Source organism: Aquarana catesbeiana, linkage group LG02 (assembly GCF_042186555.1).
Source record: "Aquarana catesbeiana isolate 2022-GZ linkage group LG02, ASM4218655v1, whole genome shotgun sequence".
Classification (NCBI taxonomy): Eukaryota; Metazoa; Chordata; class Amphibia; order Anura; family Ranidae; genus Aquarana; species Aquarana catesbeiana.
The window spans coordinates 563,697,348-563,724,026 of NC_133325.1; the positions used below are offsets into that span (position 1 = coordinate 563,697,348).

Genomic DNA, 26,679 nt, shown 5'->3' on the forward strand with positions numbered 1-26,679 from the left:
CACATACTAGCTACACATACTGCAGTTGCTGGCTTTTACTAATAGGACACTTACCTGTCCTGGAGTCCAGAGATGTCGGCACCGCAGCTGACGTTTCCATCAGCTGTCGGGTGCTGCCGCCGCAATTGCGGGTAAGGGAACCCGGCAGTGTAGCCTTACGGCTTCACGCCGGGAACCCTACTGCGGATGCACGAGGCTCCGTTCCACTCTCCTACTGGCCTGGCGACGGGGGGAGGACGTAGCCTCGCGGTGACGTCAATATCCGCGGCTGTGGCTTCCGGAAGTGGGAAAAGGTATCCTGTTCCCCCCGAAAGGTGCCAATTGTGACATCGGGGGGGGGGGACAAATTAGCGGAAGTTCCACTTTTGGGTGGAACTCCACTTTGATATCCAGCTTTTCTCCATGAATAGCATAGATAGACCCTTTTTCCCCCCTAGTAATCTTAGGTAGGATTACAAACACAATACATTTCCTCTTAACCTTGTACACATTTTAAAACATACACAAAATAACCTTGTCTTAGGTATCTCACCTATTAAATGGTAAATCTGGTGCATTCATTAAACATAACCCAACACTGTTGTATTATTATTCTGTCCTAATTCTTGTATCCCTTGACACAATAACACTTTCTCATTCCACATTCATTGGCCTTTCCATTCACTCTCTGTTTAGAATGCACTATTCCATATTTACCTCTATATGTATATGACAAATCCCCCCCCCCCCCCCCACGTCACCAATATTTCATCAATTGTATTAACTCTATCAACTTTACAATAGTATAGGTTCCTTTAAATAAAAATAAAAACAAATTTTACTTAAAGTTCCTCTTTTTTTTCCTTTGCAAACTTTAGCAAGCTTTTCACACCTTTTCATATATATATATATATCTATATATAAATATATAGATATATATATATATATATATATATATATATATATATATATATATATCTCAAAATGTTCTCACTGTCTCCCTTGTGATTTCAGACTAGCTGAAACTGACTTTCTAATTTCACAAGACATGTTAACCAAAAATACATTTTAAACTAATAAACCCTTTTATTAAAACATACATTTTTTTAAGTCATATTTTGCAATTATCTTAACCTTTTAAATCTACTTGATTATCTGATCAGATTCCTCAGAAGAGGACATTTGACACTATTAAATACATATAATTTAGTAGTGATGTCACATTCTCCATATATAATTCCAATTAATAAGTGCATTGGGCATGGGCATAATAATATGTGCCCAACATATTTCATAAACTAACTAATAGTTGTTGGAAACCTCTCAAAATCAAACCAAAAAATAAACATTTAATAAAACATACTGTAAAATCTATAAACACATTAACGAAGTTTTTTCTCTAATATATGTATATACAATTTCCCTATTGTGCAAACCTGTTCTATAACCATAAGCTCTATGATTTGAACCAAACCATTAATTTCCACCCTTTGCCTGGCAACAAAATATATCTCTAACAACGACATTACCTTACATGAATGTACCTCCTTAAGGCAATAACGGGACACATAAAAAAAAATTGCTTCATTCCCTTTTTTTCCTGTTAAGATTAAAAGATGCTGCCTTGCTCTAAAAAGATTTTCTGTCTCCCTATAGAAAAGGGAGGTCCAGGTATCTAGTACTGGGCACCTCTAAATATCTACATCCTCTTATACATGTAAGTAACCTGAATCCACTAAGGTTTAGGTTCAGGATGTGTCACTTTATCAAGGAACATAGAACCTTGAGGTGAGGCAGTAACTGTTCCATGATACTCCGCAGCACTAACAGTTGGGAACGACACTCTACTAAAGTAGGATAAAAACTATTATCCTTAATAGCTTCTGGCATTCTCAAATAATGAGGGAAATATGCAGTATTCCTTAACTCACAGCCATCTAAATTTAATAATGGTGTTTATAATAATCCCTATAATGAGTGTAGTAGCATGGAGTACATCATTTGTAAATGCGATAGGGTTGAGTATATAAAGTATTCTGCATATTGAAATAAGGGGATTTCCCTATTTAATTCTCATTATATATATATATATATATATATATATATATATATATATATATATTTTTTTTAATACTTCCTGAAGTCTCAACTTTTTTTAAAACTGTACGCTTTTTATTTTCTCTTTTGATTCTTTTACATCAGTAAAAACATAGATAAATATTCTCAACCCTTGTTCAGAATCCACAGCCATAGACTGAGGCTTATGTTTATAACTAAATGTGCTATATTCATCTGTAATATTGATAACTTCTCTTTTGGCTGTTTCTTTTCTTAAACAAAATTATTTTCGTTAAAAATTCATGTAAGGCTAGTTTCCATTGCAAAAAAAAACAAAAACACTTCCTCTTTTTCATACTTTAAGCAAAAAACAAATATGCAAGCAAACATGTATCCTTCGGAATGCAACTATATTATGCACAGAAAAACTGGCACTAAAATATTGCCATCAAACTTTTCAACTACGGCTCTGAACACCCAAAATACTCCTGTACTAACTCCTTGAGACCATGCTATGCATTCGCCCTCAAAGCGGTTGTATACCCGCAAAGATAAAAAAACCCTGTGAAGCAAAGGCATAATGAGCTACCACGAAGCACCGGCATCACCTCCCGATCACTGCTGAGGAAGCTGACATGTTCTCTCAGAGTTTCTTCCAGGTTTGCAGCTCCAGCCTTTCACAGCATGCGCGAGGGAGCCCTCTTTCCGGCAAGGAGCTCTGATTTTCTGGCAGCATCCACCAAACCTTCAGAGCGCATGCACCGCTGCATGCAAGGTGAATATCTCCTAAACTGTACAGGTTTAGGAGATATTCACTTGACCTACAAGTAAGCCTTATTATAGGCTTACCTATAGGTAAAAATGTGAAAGCTGGGTATACAACCGCTTTAAGGCGGTCATCAAGACACACTAATAGATCTGCTTAACAATTGCTATTTGCAAGCATAATAAGCACTTATACTCTATATACAAATATAGTCAAGGGGGTAAGAAGGAGACCTCTGGGTTCCTGGGATCCCGTTACCTTTACCTCGCCTAGGCTTTTAAATCATCCACAAGCTCCACAGCTCTGAATATCCTGACACTTCTGGATTGTCAGATGTAACCAGCACGAGCAATTTGCATCTGGGCAGCTTGCCGTCCAGCCCCTCTGAAGCAACTGGCACTCACAGTATGCATCTGGGCAGCCTGCAGTGTCCGGCCCTTCTGCTGAGCAACCGGAGAGGACATATTTTGCCATCCGGTCCTCTTTTTCCTTAACCCACTTAGAGTCCGTAATAGGAGGGCAACCAAAAAAGTGGCCTCTACCTATCCCACTTCTGAAATCACTGAACTGTAGGGATTAAATTCTACCATTGGTCTCCCTCTTACCTTTTAGCCTTGGTTACAGGGCCCTCGGAATCCAATCAGACACAGATACTGACTGAAGAGCAAAGACTTGTTTATTCTGGCCTGTGTTTCATGTTAAGTACACAGGATGAGATGGGCGTTATTAATTATTTTTCACCAATAAGGGGTACGTTTGGATGAAATATTTCCTTTAGGAGTATGGGATCTTCCCTTATTATAATCATTATTCAATCATAAAATACACTTATTAGAATGCATTGAATTATGCATGAGATATAGCATGATCTGTACTAAACTTTGCCAGCAGTTTCCTGTAGCTGTCTGTCTGCTATGCTATTCTTGCATTACAAGTTCCTTTATTAAGTTTCACAATGACTTAAGTAGCACTCTACAACCTGAAATATTATTCATCATTATAGTAAACAATTATTTAACCCTTCACAATTAACCTTTTGTCACAACAGTGACAGCTATGAATCCTGTTCCCACCAGGCTTCATCCTATATTGCTTTCCTATAAATGCATTGGCCTATCTTTATAAGTGTGTATATATATATATATATATATATATATATATATATCTAAATACAAAAACAATAGACACATTAAAATTACCATATCATAAGACCAACTGTATAGCAAATGTCCATGGAAAACAAGGGAAAGGGGGCGTGACTGTCCATAAAACCAAGAGGGAGGGGGTATGACAGTCTTTAGGTTAATGAAAAATAGTCCCATAAAAGAACACAAAAAAAGTCACTTTTGTATGGCTTATAAATGTCCATAAAATTTCCAGTATACAAAAAAAGGAAAAATCCATATCATTTCACTCCTTAATCTCATTTCCTAAACTTTTAAAATACCTCCAAGCATTTGATTCTGTAGTCATCCATGTACAGAAGATTCTCCACCCCAAAAACTTGCCTCTTTGTAAGGACAGAACTTGACATCCACAGACAGACTAGAACTGATGCATTGGGCTAGGCTTGGGTCTCTGGGCTGACACCTCAGATCTCTCTCGTGCGGTGTTCACTGGAATTCTTAGGCCTTGGGTTTGCGCCATGGCCTCCCCTCGAGGTGTCATTCCCAGAAACATTTTTCCAGCAGGAATCCCCCTTTACTCATCCCAGGACCTCCTGTGGCATTAGAACAACAAAGATAAACAACAAAGCTTTCCATGTAAAAATGTAGTCATTTCTTCAAGTAGCAGGAATACGGATTCCTTACCCATTGGAGGTGTCAAAAAGATTCTTTCATTAAGTCCATTATTCCATTAAGCATGCAGAAATAACATTTTCATTCAATGGATTCAATAAATTTAACTGAACATTTTTTCTCAAACCCCAGTATTGCAGCAGGATTCAGTAAAACAAACACTTTTAGTTCCTTTTAACCTCTGGACCCAAGTGGAACCCGAGTGTCTCCGAATAGAACATTTTACCCAAGCACATATTCTAACTCAGAAGTTATTTTTCTAACTTTGTAAATGTATCTGACTATCAGCAACAAAATAAAACAGTAATGAATAAGCAACATTACATTATTAGAAATAAAAAAAGGGGGGGGAAGAATTGCGCTAGGTGTGTGAATAGTATGGAGATTATTATAAAATTATATTTAAAAAAAAACCGCGAAGGATATCCTGCGGCTGAACACACTAACCCCGATACAAGGGCACAGAAAATATGGATAAAGAAAAAGTGCAGCCCTGGATAAATACCACAAACAGTATATGTGATATATCAATAAATCAATAAATCAATAACAGTGAACTCAAGTGAAATCAAGTGAAGACAAAAAATAATAAATCAATGATAAAATCAAATCAATATGATAATGAGTGATGATAACATCTAATAAAGTGAAAAATCCATAAGAGAAATATCAATTAATAGTGCATGTGTATAAAAATACAAATTAATATTAAATAAGGTGAAAAAGTAAATAAGTAAATAAAACAGTTCATAAGGTGAAAAAGTCCAAATGTGAGATGTCCAATGGAAGACCCTGGGTCAATGTTTTCACCGCTAGTGTTGCAACTCTTCTCCATGAATATCATAGATGGACCCATCTTTTTTCCCTAGTACTTTTAGGTAGGAATACAAACACAATACATTTCCTCTTAATCTTGTACGCATTTTAAAACATACACAAAATAACCTTTTCTTAGGTATGTCACCGATTAACTGGTAAATCTGGTGCATTCATGAAACATAACCCAACACTATTGTATTATTATTCTGTCCTAATTCTTGCATCCCTTGACACAATAAAACGTTCTCATTCCACATTCATTGGCCTTTCCATTCATTCTCTGTTTAGAATGCATTCTTCCATATTTACCTCTATGTATATGACAAATCCCCTTTTTCTTTCATCACAAATATTTCATCAATTATATTAACCCTATCAACTTTACAATTTTATAGGTTCCTTTAAATAAACATAAAAAAAAATTCTACTTAAAGTTCCTCTTTTTTTTCCTTTGCAAACTTTAGCAAGCTATTCACACCTTTTCATGTATTTATCTCAAAATGTTCTCAATGTCTCCCTTGTGATTTGAGACTAGCTGAAACTGACTTCCTAATTTCACAAGACATGTTAATCAAAAAGACATTTTAAACAAATAAACCCTTTTATTAAAACTTTTTTTTATTTTAAAATTCATATTTTGCAATTATCTTAACCTTTTAAATCTACTTGACTATCTGATCAGATTCCTCAGAAGAGGACATTTGGCATCGTTAATTACATATAATTTTGTAGTGACGTCATGTTCTCCATATACTATTCCAATTAATAAGTGCATTGGGCATGAGCTTAATAATATGTGCCCAACACATTCCATAAACTTACTAATAGTTGTTGGAAACCTCTCAAAAATCAAATAAAAAAATAAACATTTAATAAAAACATACTGTAAAATCTATAAACACATTAAATAAGTTTTTCTCTAATATATGTATATAAAATGTCCCTATAGTGCAAACCTGTTTTTTAACCATAAGCTCTATTATTGGAACCAAACCATTAATTTCCACCCTTTGCCTGGCAACAAAATATATCTCAAACAACATATCCTAACATGGATGTCCCTCCTTAAGGGAATAACAGAACACATAAAAAAATTGCTTCATTCCCTTTTTTTCCTATTAAGATTAAGAGATGCTGCCTTGCTCTAAAAAGATTTCCTCTCTCCCTATAGAAAAGGGAGGTCCAGGTATCTAGTACTGGACACCTCTAAATATCTACATCCCTCTTGTACATGTAAGTAACCCGAATCCACTAAGGTTTAGGTTCAGGATGTGTCACTTTATCAAGGAGCATAGAACCTTGAGGTGTGGCAGTAGCTATTCCATGATACTCCGCAGCACTAACATTTGGGAACGACACTTTACTAAAGTAGGATAAAAACTATTATCCTTAATAGCTTCTGGCATTCTCAAATAATTAGGGAAATATGCAGTATTCCTTAACTCACAGCCATCTAAACCTAATAAGTGTGTTTATAATAATCCCTATAATGAGTATAGTAGCATGGAGTACATCATTTGTAAATGCGATAGGGTTGAGTATATAAAGTATTCTGCATATTGAAACAAGGGGATTTCCCTATTTAATTCTCATTATATCTTTTTTTTTTTTAATACTTTTTTTTTAATCCTCAACTTTTTTTAAACTGTACGCTTTTTTTTTCCTCTTTTGATTCTTTTAAATCAGTAAAAACCTAGATAAATATTCTCAACCCTGGTTCAGAATCCACAATACAATTCCTCTTTTTCATACTTTAAGCAAAAATAAATATGCAAACAAACATGTATCATGTATCCTTGAAAATGCAACTATATTATGCACAGAAAAACTGGCACTAAAATATTGCCATCAAACTTTTCAACTACGGCACTGAACACCCAAAAATACTTCTAACTCCTTGAGACCATGCCATGCATTCGCCCTTAAAGCGGTTGTATACCCGCAAAGATAAAAAAAAAACCTATAAAGCAAAGGAATAATGAGCTAGTACGAAGCACCGGCATCACCTCCCGGTCTACGCTGAGGGAACTGACATGTTCCCTCTGCCTTTCTTCCGGGTTTGCGGTTCCGACCTCTCACAGCATGCGTGAGGGAGCCCTCTTTCTGGCAAGTGCTTTAAGGTGGTCATCAAGACACACTAATACATCTGCTGAACAATTACTATTTGCAAGCATAATAAGCACGTATACTCTATATACAAATATTAGTCAAGGGGGTAAGAAGGAGACCTCCTGGGTTCTTGGGATCCCGTTACCTTTACCTCGCCTAGGCTTTTAACCACTTCTGGACCGGCTCACGACGATATACGTCGACACTTTGAAGAGGGATATCGTTGTTATGGCAGCAGCTAGCTACCATAACCACGGTATCCTCTCCTTCAGTGAGAGGTCCGGTTTCAGATAAAAGTGGCCTCTGCGGTGGATTCGCCGCAAGATCACTTTTATCGGCGGCGGGAGAGGGCCCCCCTCCCGCTGCTCTCTGGTGCCCTCCGCCACTTACCGGAGCTGTCAGTAGCGGCAGAGGTGATCGAGTCCTCTCCCTGACTTGGTATAGAGACAAGTGAAGGGAAGTTGGCCCCCATCCATCTCCATACCATTGTAAGGCGAAAGTGATGTCAAAACGTCACTGCCGCCCATAGCTCCTAAAGCAACATCTTTTTTTTAACCACTTCAATATCAGGCACTTACCCCCCTTCCTGCCCAAGCCAATTTTCAGCTTTCAGCGCTGTCACTTTTTAAATGACAATTGCGCGGTCATGCTACACTACACCCAAACAAAATTTTTATAATTTTGTTTCCAAAAATAGTGCTTTCTTTTGGTGGTATTTGATCACTTCTGCGGTTTTTATTTTTTGCAAAACAAATAAAAAAAACCCCGAAAATTTAGAAAAAAATAAGAAAGCTTTTCTTTGTTATAAAATTTTGTAAAAAATTAAATTTTCTCCTTAACTGATGGGGATTGATAAGCTACACTGATGGGCACTGATAAGTTGGCGCCAATGAGGTGGCACCAATGAGATGGCACTGATGAGGTGGCACTGATGGGCACTGATAGGCGGCACTGATGGGTGGCACTGATATGCAGCACTGATGGGCACTCATAGGTGGCACTGATGGGCACTGATAGGCGACACTGATGGGTACTTATGGGTGGCACTGATAGGCGGCACTGATGAGCACTAATGGGTGGCACTAATAGATTGCACTGATAAGCATCGCTGATGGCACTGGCAGGCAATATTAATGGGCACTGATTGGCAGCTGCCTGGGCACTGATTGGCATATCCCTGGTGGTCTAGGCTGGCATACCTGTGGGGGTTCCTTTGTGGGTATCCCTGGTGGTCCTGGCGGCATCCTTGGCGGGCATCCATAGGGGGGCTGCACTAATAAACAATCAGTACAGACCCCCCCCCTGTCAGGAGAGCCGCCGATCGGCTCTCCTCTTCTTGCGCCTGTCAGACGTAAGTGAGGAAAAGCCAATAAACGGTCCTTCCTGTTTACATCGTGATCAGCCATGACTGATCACGTGATAAAGAGCCCCCATCAGAGGCTCTGTACTAATATCGGTGATGCGGTCTGTCAGACTGACACACCATACCACTGATCGCCGACACTGCGCGCCCCCACGGGTGCACGGTCGCGGCTTATCCTGCTGGACGTCATATGATGCCCAGTCAGGATAACTGAACCACTTCCTGGCAGTCATTCTGCTATAGGCCGGGGGGGAAGTGGTTAAATGACATTTAATTATTTATTTTTTTATTGCATTTTAGTGTAAATATGAGATGTAAGGTCTTTTTGAGATCTCAAATTTAAGAGGTCCTGTCATGCTTTTCTTCTATTACAAGGGATGTTTACATTCCTTGTAATAGGAATAAAAATGACACAATTATTTTTTTAAAAGAACAGTGTAAAAATAAAAAATAAAAGCCAAGCTCGTGAGAAGCGACCACATACGTGCGCAGTGCCCGCTTATGAAAATGGTGTTCAAACCACACATGTAATGAATCGCCACGATCAGTAGAGCGAGAGCAATAATTCTAGCCCTAGACCCCCTCTGTAACTCAAAACATGCAACCTGTAGAATTGTTTAAACATCGCCTATAGAGATTTCTAAGGGTAAAAGTTTGTCGCCATTCCACAAGCGGGCGCAATTTTGAAGCGTGACATGTTGGCTATCAATTTACTCGGTGTAACATTATCTTTCACAACATAAAAAAATTGGGCTAACTTTACTGTTGTCTTTTTTTTTAATTAAAAAAAGTGTATTTTTTACCCGGGGGGGCGTGTCCGGATGTGAGCCGAGGAGGACGTGCCGCTGAACAGCTCTGTGTATCCTGGAATAATCCTTAGCCATCCTCTCCACAGAACACCCCGGTGAGCCTAAATAAGTGCTCTGCCTGCCCCAGGACATTACCTGCCTCTGTCCCATCCGGAATTTTGGATCCCAGCCAGCCGATTGTGTTGATACACAGCCCGCGGCCTTCCCCACGCAACCAGGGAAGTCTGGAGGTGGAAATTCCCATCCACCAAAACCTTCTCATGTTTCTCCACCTCCTACAAAACTGCCTCCAGAATTGACTATGCATTTGCCAACCCCTCTATGCTGGCAGACGTTCTAAAGGCTACCCATTTGCCCAGCGGTTTGTCTGACCACAGCCCCCTTGAGATTACCTTACGCACTTCTGCCTCTCGTAGTGGCTCTATGTGGCGTCTGGGGGCTCAATGGATTTCCCAACCTGAAATAGCAGATCAAACACCACTAGCTTTGATCACTTACTTGGATTCCAATGACGGGTCATCCTCTCCTGAAATAGTATGGGACGCCTTCAGGGCATATACAAGGGGCCATTACATATCGGCCATAAAGGCGGTCAGGTTGCAACAGATTGCTGCCACAGTAGCTTTGGAGAGCGAGGTGGGGTTGGCTTCTGACCAATATGGGTTAGATCCCTCTGCCTCAAACTTTGAAGCTCTGCAGGCATCTAAACATAGCCTTCATCTACATTTGTCAGAGGTTACTAGACTTGAAATGTATAACACGAAGCAAACATTTTTTGAACAGGGGGACAGGAATGGCAGACTATTGGCGATGATGTCTCATCATGACACCCCTAATACCATGATCCCTGAACTTAGCTCTCCCACGGGTGAGGCCATCTCCTCCCCAGAGGCTATTTTACAAGCCTTTCATGATTTTTATCAATCTTTATATACCACCACAATACCCTCGGATTTAGACACAGAGAGGTTAGCATCTCTCTTGGATCCGATAGCCCTCGGTTAGTCCGATAGCCCTCGGTTGGCTCTCCGATTCTGAAAGAACTCATCTAGTAGCTCCAATTACTGCAGAGGAGGTTGAAGTTGTAATTAACTCCCTATCCACTGGCAAAGCTCCTGGCCCAGTTGGTCTCCGGACTGATTTCTATGTAGCGCATAGTAACACGCTAGCCCCCCGGCTGGCCGCCCTATTTACACATTGCCTGGAACAGGGCTCTCTCCCATCTTCCATGGCACACGCACATGTTATCCTCATCCCTAAGACGGGCAAAGACCCCAAAATATGTGCCTCTTATAGACCTATAGCACTCCTTAATACTGACCTCAAAATCCTAACTAAACTTCTTATCACTAGACTTAATCCATTACTTCCCTCTTTCATTGACTCGGATCAGACCGGGTTCATGTCCCATAAGTCTACAGACATCAGTTTGTGTAGGTTGTTTACTAACCTCCATGCAAGACATGACAATCAGGGTACCAGAGTGGTTGCCTCTCTCGACATTGAGAAGGCTTTCGACTCGATTGAATGGCCTTTCCTGTGGGAGATTCTGCGGAGAATGGGGTTTCCACTGGTAGTCATTCGATGGTTACAGACTATCTATCATTCGCCGGCGGCTGCCATTCGCTTAGGGGGTCATCTGTCTCCGGTTTTTGAACTTTCTAGGGGTACAAGGCAGGGTTGCCCTCTCTCTCCAGCACTTTTTGCCATTGCCATGGAACCAGTGGTGGAGGCACTGCGTGTCTCACCACATATTAAAGGTCTACGGCTGGGCTGGCTGGAGGAGAGGGTGGCCTTGTATGCAGACGACCTCCTTTTCTTCCTGAATGACGCTGGCCCCTCCTTGCAGGGGGTACCGTCAGTCCTTGAAGAATTCTCTGTAGTGACGGGACTTAAGGTTAATTGGGGTAAGTCGCAGCTCCTGGCTATTGATGCTGAGGCTAAAAGAGGGGCCTCGACTTCTCTTCAGCTGCAGTGGGTGGACAGGTTTACCTACTTGGGGGTGTGTATCTCAGGGAACATGCCTGACTTCATTCCAATGAACTTGTTTCCAGTAATCAACTCAGTCAAAGCCAAGCTGAAAGCATGGGAGAACCTCCCCCTGTCCTTACTGGGCCGTGTTAATCTCATCAAGATGAAAATCCTTCCCAAGTTTACATACTTGTTCCGTAACTCCCCTCAATGGATGCCCAAATCATTCTTTTCCCAACCTAACAAAATTTTCTCCTCCTTTCTGAGGGGTCCACGTCCCCCCCGCTTTAAGCTAACCACCCTAATGCGCCCTTGTTCGCAGGGGTTCCCAGAATGTCACAAATACTTTATAGTGGCTCAATTGGTCACTGCATTTTGGTGGCTTGTTCCAGACAGATCCATCTCAGCTTGGGCCACTGAGGCTGCGGTATTGGGATCCGCAGAGGCGTTGTCGAATCTCCTTTTACGGGGCCCCAAGGCTCCATACGACCTAACCCCTTCCTTGCGTACTACCCTTAGGGCCCGGAGAGAAGGTCTGATCTGTGAAAAATATCCTCTGACCGCTGTATCCCCGAACGCCCCACTCTGGAACAATCCCAACCTGCAGCACTTTCTCGAGATCCCAGAGCCTGTGATATGGGCCAGGTACCATATCAAGGCTCTCTCAGACATCACCTCAGACCTAACAATATTCTCCTTTGATCACTTAACGTCTCATCACGATGCCCCACTTTCACACAATTTCAGATATCTGCAGTTGTCCCATTCTTTCAGGGCTCAGTTCCCGCCAGGTGAAAGGCAGATGGTGCAATCCGACCTAGAGCGTATTTTGTGATTTGATTGTACCAAAAAACCCACCTCCGTGCTATATGCACATCTCCTTCGGGTCTCTTCTCCTGAACTGGCCAGGCTCCGTCAGCAATGGGGCCAGAATGTTCCAGAGTTGGACTCTGAGGACTGGGAGGACGTGTGGGACTTCCCATTTAAAATACTGATATCCTTAAGATATTGCCTCATTCAATACAAGATTGTCCATAGTGCATATCTTACTCCCGCTCGGGTGCACAAGATGAGGTCTTCTCTCTCCCCAGAGTGTTGGCGATTTGATCATGCCCCTGCGGACTATATCCACATTTTCTGGTCCTGCCCGGTAATTACAGGTTTCTGGTCACAAATTCTTTCAGAGGTGAACGAGTTGCTAAGTATCTTTATTGCTCTTTCCCCAAAAATATGCCTGCTGTGACTGGTGGAGGACTTGGTGCCAAGAGTGGCAGAGAGAACCCTGTTGGGTCTCCTGCTGTTCTATGCCAGGAAGTCCATTGTCCTAAGCTGGAAGTGGAGGACTCCTCCCTCTATAGGCTCATGGAAGCCACTTGTTAACACTGTGATACCCCTTTACAGGGACACCTATACACACAGAGGGTGTCCGAAAAAGCACGACAGAGTTTGGAGTAAGTGGTTAGCGGAACCATCCACTGCTTTAACAAATTAAGTGGCCTCTCTGATATATGACAGCCTTTCATAATGTCTTAATAGACTAACCAGGGTTGTGAGAGTTATTCTGGATGTGCCAGCCCTATGTTAGCCCTCCCTTGGAGCAGGAGCCATGACAATTTGTTGCTGTTGTTATACATATGGTTGCTGTAGCTAATTCAATATTCCTGGATATTGTAATAATACTTTATGACCCCTGTGTGGGTCCCTTCCCTGCTGATGGCCGGCTGTTGGCTGAGCTAATGTACGTCTGTATTGTTTTGTGTTTGTCATGAAAAAATAAAAAAAGTTCTTAAAAAAAAAAAAAAAAAAAGTGTATTTTTTCTCCAAAAACGTGCGCTTGTAAGACTGCTGTGCAAATACGGTGTGACAGAAAGTATTGCAACGACCGCCATTTTATTCTCTAGGGTATTAGAAAAAATATATATAATGTTTGGGGGTTCTAAGTAATTTTCCAGAAAAAAAAACTGTTTTTAACTTGTAAACACCAAATCTCAGAAAGAGGCTCGGTCCTTAAGTGGTTAAATCATCCACAAGCTTCACAGCTCTGGATATCCTGACACTTCTGGAGTGTCTGAAGTAACCAGCATGGGCAATTTACATTTGGGCAACTTGCTGGCCAGGCCCTGTGTGTACAGACACACTAGGAATATGTGAGTCTGTATTCTGGTTTGGTGACATGACCAGGCCATTGCCTGGACAGAAAATGTGTGGCCTGTGCTGAAACAGACAGATGGCCTAAAAAGGACAAAATAGCCAAGAAGGTGATATTGGTGCTTTGACAGATACTGAAAACCCCTGCAGGGCAACCTTTTCTGTAAAGCAACCTTTCTTGTTGAATAAAACTGGGCGGCAAGCCCTAAAAAGCAAGTTGTCGAGTCCTTTAAACCTTTCAACCTGACGCTAACTCTTCACTCAACATTGGTATGTAGTTAGTTATAGTGAAAACACTTCCATTGTCCCTCAATTGTTCCCCCTTTCAGGACATCTAGGTCTGTTAGATGATTTAGGTTTGTTAATGTTGCCCAACATCTAATTATTTGATCCCCTGCAGATTTTGTAAGTTTGCCCACAAAGAAATTAAGGGTCTATAATTTTTATCATAGGCGTATTTTAAATGACAGAGATCAACCAAAAATCCAGAAAAAAAAACACATGATACAAATGTTATAAATTGAGTTGTAGTTCAGTGAGTAAAATAAGTATTTGATCCCCAAGCAAAACATGACTTAATACTTGGTGGAGAAACCCTTGTTGGCAAGCACAGAGGTAAGCCATTTCTTGTAGTTGGTTACCAGGTTTGCACACATCTCAGGAGGGATTTTGGTCCTATCTTCTTTACAGATCGTTTCTAAATCCTTAAGGTTTCTTAGCTGTCGCTTGGCAACTCAAAGTTTTAGCTCCCTCCATACATTTTCTATAGGCTTAAGGTCTAGAGACTGGCTAGGCCACTCCATGACCTTAATGTGCTTCTTCTTGAGACACTCCTTTGTTGCCTTGGCAGTATGTTTTGGATCATTTTTTTTCCTCCAAACACGGCGGGTTGAGTTAATACCAAAGAGCTTAATTTTGGTCTCATCTGAGCACAGCACTTTCTCCCGATCCTTCTCTGAATCATTTAGCTGTTCATTGGCAAACTTTAGATGGGCCTGTACATGTGCCTTCTTGAGGAGGGGGATCTTGCGGGCACTGCAGGATTTCAATCCATGGCGGTGTATTGTGTTACCAATGGTTTGGTGACTGTGGTCCCAACTGCCTTGAGATCAATTACAAGCTCCTCCCGTGTAGTTCTGACCTGATCCCTCACTTTTCTCATGATCATCCTTACCCCATGAGGTGAAATCTTTCATGGGACTCCAGACAGAGGGCAATTGATGGTTATTTTGTATTTCTTCCATTTTCGAATAATCACTCCAACAATTGTCTCCTTCCCACCAAACATCTTGCTGATGGTCTTGTAGCCCATTCCACCCTTGTTCAGATCTACAATCTTCCCCCTGATGTCCTTTGACAGCTTTTTGGTCTTGCCCATGATGGTGAGTTTAAATGAAAGAAAGAGATTCTGTGGACAGGTGTCTTTTATACACATAATGACTTGTCATTAAGAGCACCTTCTTAAATTGACAGGACTAATCTGTGTACCACATGAGCACATACTGTAGCCAGCCTGTGGAAGCTAGAATTATTGTTGGTGGGGGGAAGACATGTGACCCTGTTTCGACATGCGTAAGGGAGGGGCAAGGACAGTGACAACACCTGGAACCAGGGTGGAGCTGGTTGCCAGAGAGTTGTCTGTGAGGCTTGTGCGAAGCGAGCGGAGACCTTTAGAAAACATAGGGGGTTATTTACGAAAGACAAATTCACTTTGCACTATAAGTGCACTGCAAGTACACTTGGAAGTACAATTGGAAGTGCAGTCGCTGTAGATCTGAGGGGAAGATCTGAAACGAGGGGAAGCTCTGATGATTTTATCATCCAATCATGTACAAGCTAAAATGCTGTTTTTTATTTTCCTTGCATGTCCCCCTCAGATCTACAGCGACTGCACTTCCAAGTGCACTTGCAGTGCACTTATAGTGCAAAGTGGATTTGCCTTTCGTAAATAACCCCCATAGGTTCTTATGCCTGTTAACCCCTTCAGATCCGTGCTATAGCCGAATGATGGCTACAGCGCGGACCTACTTTGCCGGAGGCCGTCAATAGAATGCTGGGCGCACACGCTGTGATCACCGAGTCAATGAGACTCGGGTGATCACAGATCGGAGTAAGGAGTCGATCCTGGCCCCTTACCACGTGATCAGCTATCAGCCAATGACAGCTGATCACGTGATTGTGAACAGAAGATCGGTAATCGTTTTTTTTTTTCTCCTCGCGCTGACAGAAAAAAAGCCAATCACTGGCTTCTGTGCAAGGGACATTGGTCCTGAAGAGGAAGAGGTGAAGCTGCCTCATCTGTGCCAACCAGTACCGCCTGCCAGTGCCCACAGTGCCACAAATCAGTGCCCACCAGTGCATAACAGTGCCAACACTCAGTGCCACATATCAATGCCCACCAGTGGTGCCAATCAGTGCCTCATCAGTGTCACCTAGCAGTGCTGCCTATCAGTGTCCCCTACCAGTGCCGATCAGTGCCCATCACTGCCACCCATCAGTGCCCATCACTGCCACCTATCAGTGCCAGCTATCATTGCCACCTATTAGTGCCCTTCAGTGCCACCTATCAATGCGCTTAAGTGCCGCCCATCAGTGCCACCCATTAGTGCCACCTCTCAGTGCCCACCAATGCCACTTATCAGTGCCCATCAGTGCCGCCTTATCAGCGCCTATCAATGCAGCATATCTGTGCCCATCAGTGCAGCCTCATCAGCGTACATCAATGAAGGAGAAAAATTACTTGTTTGCAAAATTTATTAACAAAATGTAAAACGTTTTTTAATTTTTTTTTTTTTTATTTCGGTCTTTTTTAGTTTAAAAAAAAAAAACCCAGAGGTGATCAAATAACACCAAAAGAAAGCTCTATTTGTGGGAAAAAAATGATAAAAATTTCATTTGGGTACAGTGTTGTATGACCGCACAATTGTCGTTCAAAGAGTCACAGCGCTAAAAGCTGAAAATTGGTCTGGGCAGGAGGGGGGTTTAGGCGCCCAGTAAGCAAGTGGTTAAAGTCTGAGTACCCCGTGCATATTTGTATTTAATAAACTGCAATTTTAGAACGATATAAGCACTATTAGATTTTTCCTTTGTATATATACTTCGGATGTCACAGGCTATTTGAGAGGAGATAGCGGAGAGGAGGCTTGGAGTGTGTTGTTTGTAGCCCGTGAGAGGTTAAAAAGCTTTTATTGACCCTACTTGGCTGTGGTGGTCACATTACACCAGGTGAGATTATTCCTGGAGGAGTGGAGCACTTTGTGGTGGCACATTGTTTTGCTAATCGAGCACCAGTAAGGAGTGGAAGGAGTAAGAAACACTATTTCCTGGATCATATTCGTTTGGAGAAGGCTGTCTCTTCAATTTGCATAGACACTTTTCTCTTTGGACTACACTGATTTGATGTAGTTTGTTTGACATCTGTTATATTTATTTTTTCAATATTTTTATATTTATGCATTTTTGTTATCAGTTGTACACATTAATATATTTGGCACTATAGTGCTGTACATTTTGAAAAAATTTATAGCCACTTTAACACATCAATGTGATTGTGAATGGTGCCAGCGGCTTTTGCATTTCATTTTTCACATTTTTACACATTAGTAGCTTGCAGGTTCCTCTGTTATACATGATCACATACTATAACCAGTATGTGGCAGCCAGAACTATTGTTGGTTGGTAGGGGATCAAATACTTATTTTACTCACTGAACTGCAATTCAATTTATAACATGTATATCATGTTTTTTTCTGGATTTTTAGTTGATATTCTGTCTCTATCATTTAAAATACACATATGATAAAAATTATAGACCCTTCATTTCTCTGCAAGTAGGCAAACTTACAAAATTTGCAGAGGAACAAATAATTACTTTCCCCACTGTAAATGGGACAAAAACAGGTACCATGCAATATTACTAAACCAAGACATTGACCCAGTTCAGTCATACCACCTATCAATGGTTACTTCCGGCTACTAAATCACATACCTTCTCACATAGGTGTCCTAATGATGAACTAGCTTATATAAAGGAAATAAACTTTCAGTGTTCTGAAAAAGATTTATATATTTAAAAGAGATCCAATAACACTTATTGACCTTGACCCAACATATACAGTTGTGCACATAAGTTTACATACCCTGGCAGAATTTATGATTTCTGGGCCAATTTTCAGAGACTATGAATGATAACACAAAAACATTTCTTTCACTCATGGTTAGTTTATGGCTGAAGCAATGTATTATCAATCAACTGTGTTTGCTCTTTTTAAATCATAATGGTAACAGAAACTACCCAAATAACCCTGATCAAAAGTTTACATACAACAGTGATTTTGGCCTGCTAACATGCACACAAGTTGACACAAAATGGTTTGAATGGCTATTAAAGATAACCATCCTCACCTGTGATCTGTTTGCTTGTAATTAGTGTGTGTGTGTATAAAAGGTCAGTGAGTTTCTGGACTCCTGACAGACCTTTGCATCTTTCATCCAGTGCTGCATTGACGTTTCTGGATTCTGAGTCATGGGGAAAGCAAAAGGATTGTCAAAATATCTGCAAGAAAAGGTAGTTGAACTGTATAAAACAGAAAAGGGATATAAAAAGATTTCCAAGGAATTCAGAATGCTAATCAGCAGTAGGGATGAGCCGAACACCCCCCCTGTTCGGTTCGCACCAGAATATGCGAACAGGCAAAAGATTCGTTAAAACACGCGAACACCGTTAAAGTCTATGGGACACGAACATGCATAATCAAAAGTGCTAATTTTAAAGGCTTATATGCAAGTTATTGTCATAAAAAGTGTTTGGGGACCTGGGTCCTGCCCCAGGGGACATGTATCAATGCAAAAAGAAGTTTTAAAAAGGCTGTTTTTTCGGGAACAGCGATTTTAATAATGCTTAAAGTGAAACAATAAAAGTGTAATATTCCTTTAAATTTTGTACCTGGGGGTGTCTATAGTATGCCTGTAAAGGGGTGCATGTTTCCTGTGTTTAGAACAGTCTGACAGCAAAATGACATTTCAAAGGAAAAAAGTAATTTAAAACTACTTGCGGCTATTAATGAATTGTCGGTCCGACAATACACATAAAAGTTCATTGATAAAAACGGCATGAGATTTCCCCACAGGGGAACCCCAAACCAAAATTTTTTAAAAAAATGGTGTGGGGGTCCCCCTAAATTCCATACCAGGCCCTTCAGGTCTGGTATGGATATTAAGGGGAACCCCGTGCCAAAATGTAAAAAAAAATGGCATGGGGGTCCCCCTCAAAATCCATACAGACCCTTCAGGTCTGGTATGGATTTTAAGGGGAACCCCACGCCAAAATTAAAAACAAAATGGCAAATGGCGTGGGGTCCCCGCCCTCTGTTATTTAAGAAGTGTCAGAAGAAGAGAAACGGGAGCCTCCCATGGATGCGGAGCGGCCCGAGAACGAAGCGGGGAAGAAGACGCCGCGGAGGAAGATGCCGGGCGAGAACACCGGAGCAAGAAGCAGAGGATCGGAGGAGGAAGAAGATGGAGGAAGAAACAGAATGAAGGAAGAAGACACGAAGAAGATAGAAAGAAGAAGACTTTAAATAAAGGAATTGTCAAAAACTGTCTCTTGTCATTTTTAACATTTTTTACACTTTTTTGTGAAATGGTAGGGGTACTTTTGTACCCCATTACCATTTCACACGGGGGGTGGGATCTGGGGGTCCCCTTTGGTAAAGGGGGCTTCCAGATTCCGATAAGCCCCCTGCCCGCAGACCCCCACAACCACCAGCCAAGGGTTGTGGGGAAGAGGCCCTTGTCCCCATCAACATGGAGATAAGGTGCTTTGGGGGGCTACCTCAAAGCACCCTCCCAATGTTGAGGGCATGTGGCCTGGTACGGTCCCCCCTCTTTTCCTGCCAGGTTGCATGCTCAGATAAGGGTCTGGTATGGATTTTTGGGGGGGACCCCACGCCATTTTTTAAAAAAATTTTGGCGCGGGGTTCCCCTTAATATCAGGTCTGGTTTGGATTTTGAGGGGGACCCCACGCCATTTTTTAAAAAAATTTTGGCGCGGGGTTCCCCTTAATATCCATACCAGACCTGAAGTTCCTGGTATGGAATTTAGGGGGACCCCCACGCCATTTTTTTTTTAAATTTTGGTTCGGGGTTCCCCTGTGGGGAAATCCCATGCCATTTTTAGCAATGAACTTTTATGTGTATTGTCGGACCGACAATTCATTAATAGCCGCGAGTAGTTTTAACAGTGTTCTCGCCCGGCATCTTCCTCCGCGGCGTCTTCTTCTCTGCTTCATTCTCGGGCCGCTCCGCATCCATGGGAGGCTCCCGTTTCTCTTCTTCTGACACTTCTTAAATAACAGAGGGCGGGGACCCCATGCCATTTGCCATTTTGTTTTTCATTTTGGCGTGGGGTTCCCCTTAAAATCCATACCAGACCTGAAGGGTCTGTATGGATTTTGAGGGGGACCCCCATGCCATTTTTTTTTAAATTTTGGCACGGGGTTCCCCTTAATATCCATACCAGACCTGAAGGGCCTGGTATGGAATTTAGGGGGACCCCCACACCATTTTTAAAAAAAAATTTGGTTCGGGGTTCCCCTGTGGGGAAATCCCATGCCGTTTTTATCAATGAACTTTTATGTGTATTGTCGGACCGACAATTCATTAATAGCCGCGAGTAGTTTTAAATGACTTTTTTTTCCTTTGAAATGTCATTTTGCTGTCAGACGGTTCTAAACACGGGAAACATGCGCCCCTTTACAGGCATACTATAGACACCCCCCAGGTACGAAATTTAAAGGAATATTACACTTTAATTGTTTCACTTTAAGCATTATTAAAATCACTGCTCCCGAAAAGACGGCTGTTTTTAAAACTTCTTTTTGCATTGATACATGTCCCCTGGGGCAGGACCCAGGTCCCCAAACACTTTTTATGACAATACCATGCATATAAGCCTTTAAAATTAGCACTTTTGATTTCTCACATAGACTTTTAAAGTTTGTTCCGCGGCTTTCGAATTTGCCGCGAACACCCCAAATTGTTCGCTGTTCGGAAAATTGGCGAACAGCCAATGTTCGAGTCGAACATGAGTTCGTCTCGAACTCGAAGCTCATCCCTAATCAGCAGTATTCAGATTCTAATCAAGAAGTGGAAAATGAGGGTTTCTGTTGAAACCTAGCCACGGTCAGGTAGATTAACTAAAATTTCAGCCACAACTGCCAGGAAAATTGTTCAAGATGCAAAGAAAAACCCACAAATAACTTCAGGTGAAATACAGGACTCTGAAAACATGTGGTTTGGCTGTTTCAAGATGCACAATAAGGAGGCACTTGAAGAAAGGTGGGCTGCATGGTCGAGTCACCAGAAGAAAGCCATTACTACGCAAATGCCACCAAGTATCCCGCTTACAGTGCGCCAAACAGCACAGAGACAAGACTCAAACCTTTTGGCACAAAGTCACTTGGAGTGATGAGACCAAAATTTAGCTTTTTGGCCACAACCATAAACACTACATTTTGAGAGGTGTCAACAAGGCCTATGATGTAAGGTACACCATTCCTACTGTGAAACAGGGAGATGGATCGCTGATGTTTTGGTTATATGTGAGCTACAAAGGCACAGGAAGGTTGGTCAAAATTGATGGCAAGATGAATGCAGTGTTATAAAAAATACTGGAGGAACATTTGCATTCATCAGCCAGGAAGCTGCACATGGGACCTACTTGGACATTCCAACATGACAATGATCCAAAACACAAGGCCAAGTCAACCTGTCATTTGCTACAGCAGAATAAAGAGAAGGTTCTGGAATGGCCATCTCGGTTTCCTGACCTCAATATCATTGAGCCATTCTGGGAAGATCTTAAACGTGCAGTTCATGCAAGACAGCCCAAGAATTTACAGGAATTTGAGGCTTTTTGTCAAGAGGAATGGGCAGCTTTACCATCTGAGAAGATAAAGGGCCTCATCCACAAATACCACAAAAGACGTCAAGCTATCATTGATGTTAAAGGGGGCAATACACGGTATTAAGAACTGGGGTATGTAAACTTTTGATCAGGGTCATTTGGGTAGTTTTTATTGCCATTATGATTTAAAAAGATTAAACACAGTTGAATGATAATAAATGGCTTCAGGGAAACACTAACCATGAGTAAAAGAAAAGTTTTTGGGTTATCATTCATATTCCCTGAAAAATGGCCAAGAAATCATAAATTCTGCCAGGGTATGTAAACTTATGAGCACAACTGTATGTACAAGTTGGAAAATAGCATGGGACATGTGTACATATTTCAGATTCATGTACAGTATATGCTGTATATTCTATAGAAAAAATGTTTATAATAGAATGGGGAAAAGTTAGAGCCTCACTCAGCATTCTTTTGCTGTTTTTTTACCCCTTTACTTCATGTTCTAGCAACCTCACAGAAAGTGAGTAGATCTTCAACAAGGACACAGACAGCAAAAAAAATGCACGGAGTTTTTAAACTGTTCTCCCAATCTACTAACATTCCCTTCCCTTACTGTCCCTTCACTACTCATCAGTTTAGTTGGGAACATAGAATGACGATAACAGGGGTTTCCCCGGTCTATTCATAGAAAAAGAACAAAACAAATGAGGTTTGCATTAGTTATTAACACCTGAAAGAGAAGCTACTTCTTGGATTAGGTGGATGTTCTACACTATCGTGTTTATCATGTGACACATTTAACGTTACAATGTTAGAGACAGTTGGTTAAAATGAAAATGTTAGCTAATTACTGAACTGATTTGTGTCCACACTACATTTTTTTTGGGTTAGACTCATTTGAAGATTTCTTCCTGTATTCCTTTTCCCTCTGCTAACTACTATTAAGGAAAAATAATAGTTTATATTTTCCCCTTTTTTGTGTATCTTAAAAACCAAGAGCTATAAAAACACAAAATCTTTAGCATTTTTAAGTTTGTTTACAAGGGTATGAATTCAGATTTTTAATACATTTATAGAAGCAATGCAATTTTTTATTAATAATATTATTTTTTTGTTTATTTAAACAGAAATCTATACTAATGGACCATGGGATTCGTAGACTGACCTTTTTAGTAGCACAAAAGGTAAATGAACCCTATCCAATATGATGTAGAGTTATTTTATGGAAGTGTGTCATGTCAAACTTGAGTCAGTTACTTACACACATAGCATAACCTCATTATTGTAAAGCTGTATAAAATATTTTATTCTAATAAAGTCTGCAGTGTCTAAGGAGGTTTGTTTTATTTATATATATATATATATATATATATATATATATATATTACTATTTTGTTGCAATGTTAGTTTTGAAACTAATATTTGAATTACTGTGTTTAGGTGGTTGCAATGTTTAGTTTTGCCTCTTTCTCTGTCTCTGTAATTTTGTTGACAGTGCAGTGTGACAGAGGTGCGTGGATTACAAGATTAGCAGACCCAAGTTAAATCCTTTGGCATGTTGTTCAGCTGTTTATATAGCTGTCTGCTTAATGTACCACGTACCCATATCATGTCGTGGACTTTGAGTGGAGATATCTAAATAAATCCTCGCCCGTGCGATCAGGGAGCCTGAGAATGAACCCGTCGCCGCCGGCGGTTTACCATAGAGCTGGCCGTGAGCCAGATGGTCCCCGTCCATGTTTATGACCCTCGGAGGCCAGAAGCGATGCCATGACGTCACTTCCAGCACCAGCAGATGTAGACACTGCCATTTTTTTGCTGGAAAGCCTGAGATCGTTTTTGTTTTTTTTTTTTTATATCAGGCTTTCCAGCAAAAAAACGGCAGTGTCTACATCTGCTGGTGCTGGAAGTGACGTCATGGTATCGCTTCTGGCCTCTGAGGGTCATAAACATGGACGGGGACCATCTGGTTCACGGACTTATAGACCCCGGATCTCTCTGTAAAGAGGACCTGTCATGCCCTATTTCTATTACAAGGAATGTTAACATTCCTTGTAATAGGAATAAAAGTGATCAAAAAATAAAAGATTAAAGGGAAAGTGTAAAAATAAAAAAATAAAATAAACAATATTATATATATATATTTTTAAAACACCCCACCCCCCCGTGCTCACATGCAGAAGTAAGCGCATACGCCCGCATATGTAAACGGCACTCAAATCATACATGTGAGATATCGCCACGAACGTTAGAGCTGGACCAATAATTCTAGCACTAGACCCCCTCTGTAACTCTAAACTGGTAAACTGTAAACATTTTTAAAGCATAGCCTATGGAGATTTTTAAGTACTGAAGTTTGGCCCCATTCCATGAGTGTTTGCAATTTTAAAGCATGACATGTTAAGTATCAGTTTATTCAGCGTGTCAATGTTTGGGGTTTCTGAGTAATTTTCTAGCAAAAAAATGATGATTTTTATATGTAAGAGAGGAATGCCAGAATTGGCCCGGTATGAAAGTGGTTAAATAGTTTTTCCATCCCACAAAGCCTGTTATCAAAGTGGATGGTAGTGTGTTAAATTGAGAACAGTCATTTACAGGTTAGTTGCAATCTGTGTCTACCTGCTGACATCCTATGTTGTTTAAATTGATTGTAAACTAAATTTTTTAAATGATAAACAGGTTTATACTTACCGGCTCTGTGCAATAGAATTGCACAGAGCGGCCCCTTCCAAGTGCTCTTAGCTCCTGCTCTTCTTGGTGTGCCACCATAGGAAGCCGCTTCCTATCATGGCACACCTGTGGGCTTGATCCTGAGCCACACTGCTTGTGTGCATGGACACAGGCAGCGCGGCTTGGGACATTTTTTTAACCTGTAAAAAAAATTGCATTTATTTTTCTTTTTTAAAAAGTGAACTTATCCTTTAAGTTAGATAATGGACAAACTGATAAAAAAAATATATAAGCATTGGTTACATTCAGTGAAAACTAAAACTTATTTGTTAGATTCCACTTTTCTGAGAGAAGTTGAGCTTAGCCATGTTCCCTTCCCTTACCTCTCAAGCTTCCCTATAGGGAAATAAGACTTCCAATCATAATAAGGTTCAAGATTCCAGCTGAGTTTAGCAAATTCAGCTATCTTTATCACTGGGTCTTCTAGTTATATTTTATGTGCTGTTTTGTTTTACTGAAGGTAACGTTTACATATGGACTTGTTTATTGCATTGCTTCATTGTATAATAGCTTGTCTGAAAATTGTAGTTTGGCTTTTAAGTGAACTGGTCACATGAAAACCACAATTCACCTGAACCGGTAGGACATGTGTTAGCTTTACTTAGTCACATTATTATTTTGAGTTAAAATAGCTTTTTAATATAGAACGTCTGGACTATGAAATAAAAGAGAAAAATAAATAAAAAATTCTGCTCCTGAGTTCTCCTTGTGATCCAGGGCCCTCCTATGTACCCCAGAGTTGTAGCTAAGAACATATGATCTCTGGCTACCAGGGCATTAGGTAGTAGGTATTTTACACCATTCGAGACTTCAGAGAGTGTTTTCAGTAATACAGATGTCCAGATACTAGCTGTTAGATTTGTAGTCAAATGAGAGAGTCTGAGAAACACAGCCAAGAATGAGAGCCTGTATACTGAGTGAACAAATATGACCATTACTTTCCATGTACAGTATATACTATGCATAAAAAACATTTTTAAACTGAACCTGTATTATTAGATTGTTTAAGTTAAACTGATCTCTTTCCTGTGTGTATAAAAATCACTGAAAACGCTATAGTTCCTCTATGACCAATGTTTCTTGTCAGTCAGGCTTGTCTGTAGGGATTTAACAATGAGTGCTTCATACTGATTGTGTTGGAAATAATTTTACATTTTTCCTTTTCTCATTTTTCCATACACAAAGGATTTCAGAAAGCAGGTTAACTGTGAGGTGGACCAAAGATTTCATGTAAGTATAACCAATGATAATGTTATCAGATACGTAATATACTCTCCTTGATATTGCTTGAGATTTCGCTTTACTTTTCACTGGTGCTGAAAACTGTATTTACAGCAAAGCTGTTAAAGAAACATAATATCTACTATGAATGGTAGACCTTTCTGCAAAAATGTCAGTTACATTGTTACCAGATTTGTAAACTTGTCATATCAGTGAGCGTCAAATGGGAAAATATTATGCTAAATTAAGATTTGTGCAAACATTTGGGGTTATTTGAATAGAGACAAAAGGTGCAAGTAAAAAATATTGCAAGGCAGAACATACAAGTACCCAGACTCAAACAGATTATTCACTGATACATGTATCATATACCATCTTGATCTTCTTTATATTTAAAAATGAATACGAACTCCTGACAATTTCTGTAGGCTTCAAATTTTAATGCTGCCACTCTCCCCCACCAGAATTTTTTTTCCAGGTCAGATGTAATTATCTGAGTATGACATACCATGGTTGATGTCCATTCAGAGACCTGACTGTCCATGCTTCTTATAGTACAGACATTTAAAACTTTAACAGAGCAGTCATTACACTTAATTGCAGCCAAGTATAGAACGCTGCCCATTAATCCACTTGTGTACTCACTTAAAGTGGCTGTAAACCTCAGACCTGAAACCTAACACATCCTTCAATACTGCATACTTTACTATCTAAAGCACTGAGTGTGATTTCTCTCTGCTGCCTCATTCCTCTGTTATCAGCATGGGTCCCTTCTGACAGGTTTTCCTGACACCAAGAGATGAAAAGGTGAGGGGGAAGAGAGCTCCAGCACACAGCCTGCAAGTCATGTCCTTAGCTCTGTATGTTTTTGTGTACTGGGGGGGGGTCTTCTTTCCAATCAGGGCTTAGAGCTTCCCTCACTGAGATCTGCACTGTGAAACTCTGGTTCCCTGTCCCCTGCTGCTATAGTTGAGGAAGAAACCCTTTGATCTATGTGC

The 26,679-nt window shown here is 40.6% G+C and overlaps 1 protein-coding gene across 2 annotated transcripts in view; it reads left to right on the forward strand.

The window, feature by feature from the left end:
• The window catches only part of ACACA (acetyl-CoA carboxylase alpha), a 571,750-nt gene that overhangs the window by 292,842 nt on the left and 252,229 nt on the right, over window positions 1-26,679 (forward strand). For both annotated transcript variants that reach the window (XM_073616063.1, XM_073616061.1), the window contains exons 33-34: window positions 22,858-22,914; window positions 25,646-25,690. In XM_073616063.1, coding sequence (XP_073472164.1) covers window positions 22,858-22,914; window positions 25,646-25,690 — 102 coding nt within the window. The remainder of the gene's footprint in view (window positions 1-22,857; window positions 22,915-25,645; window positions 25,691-26,679) is intronic.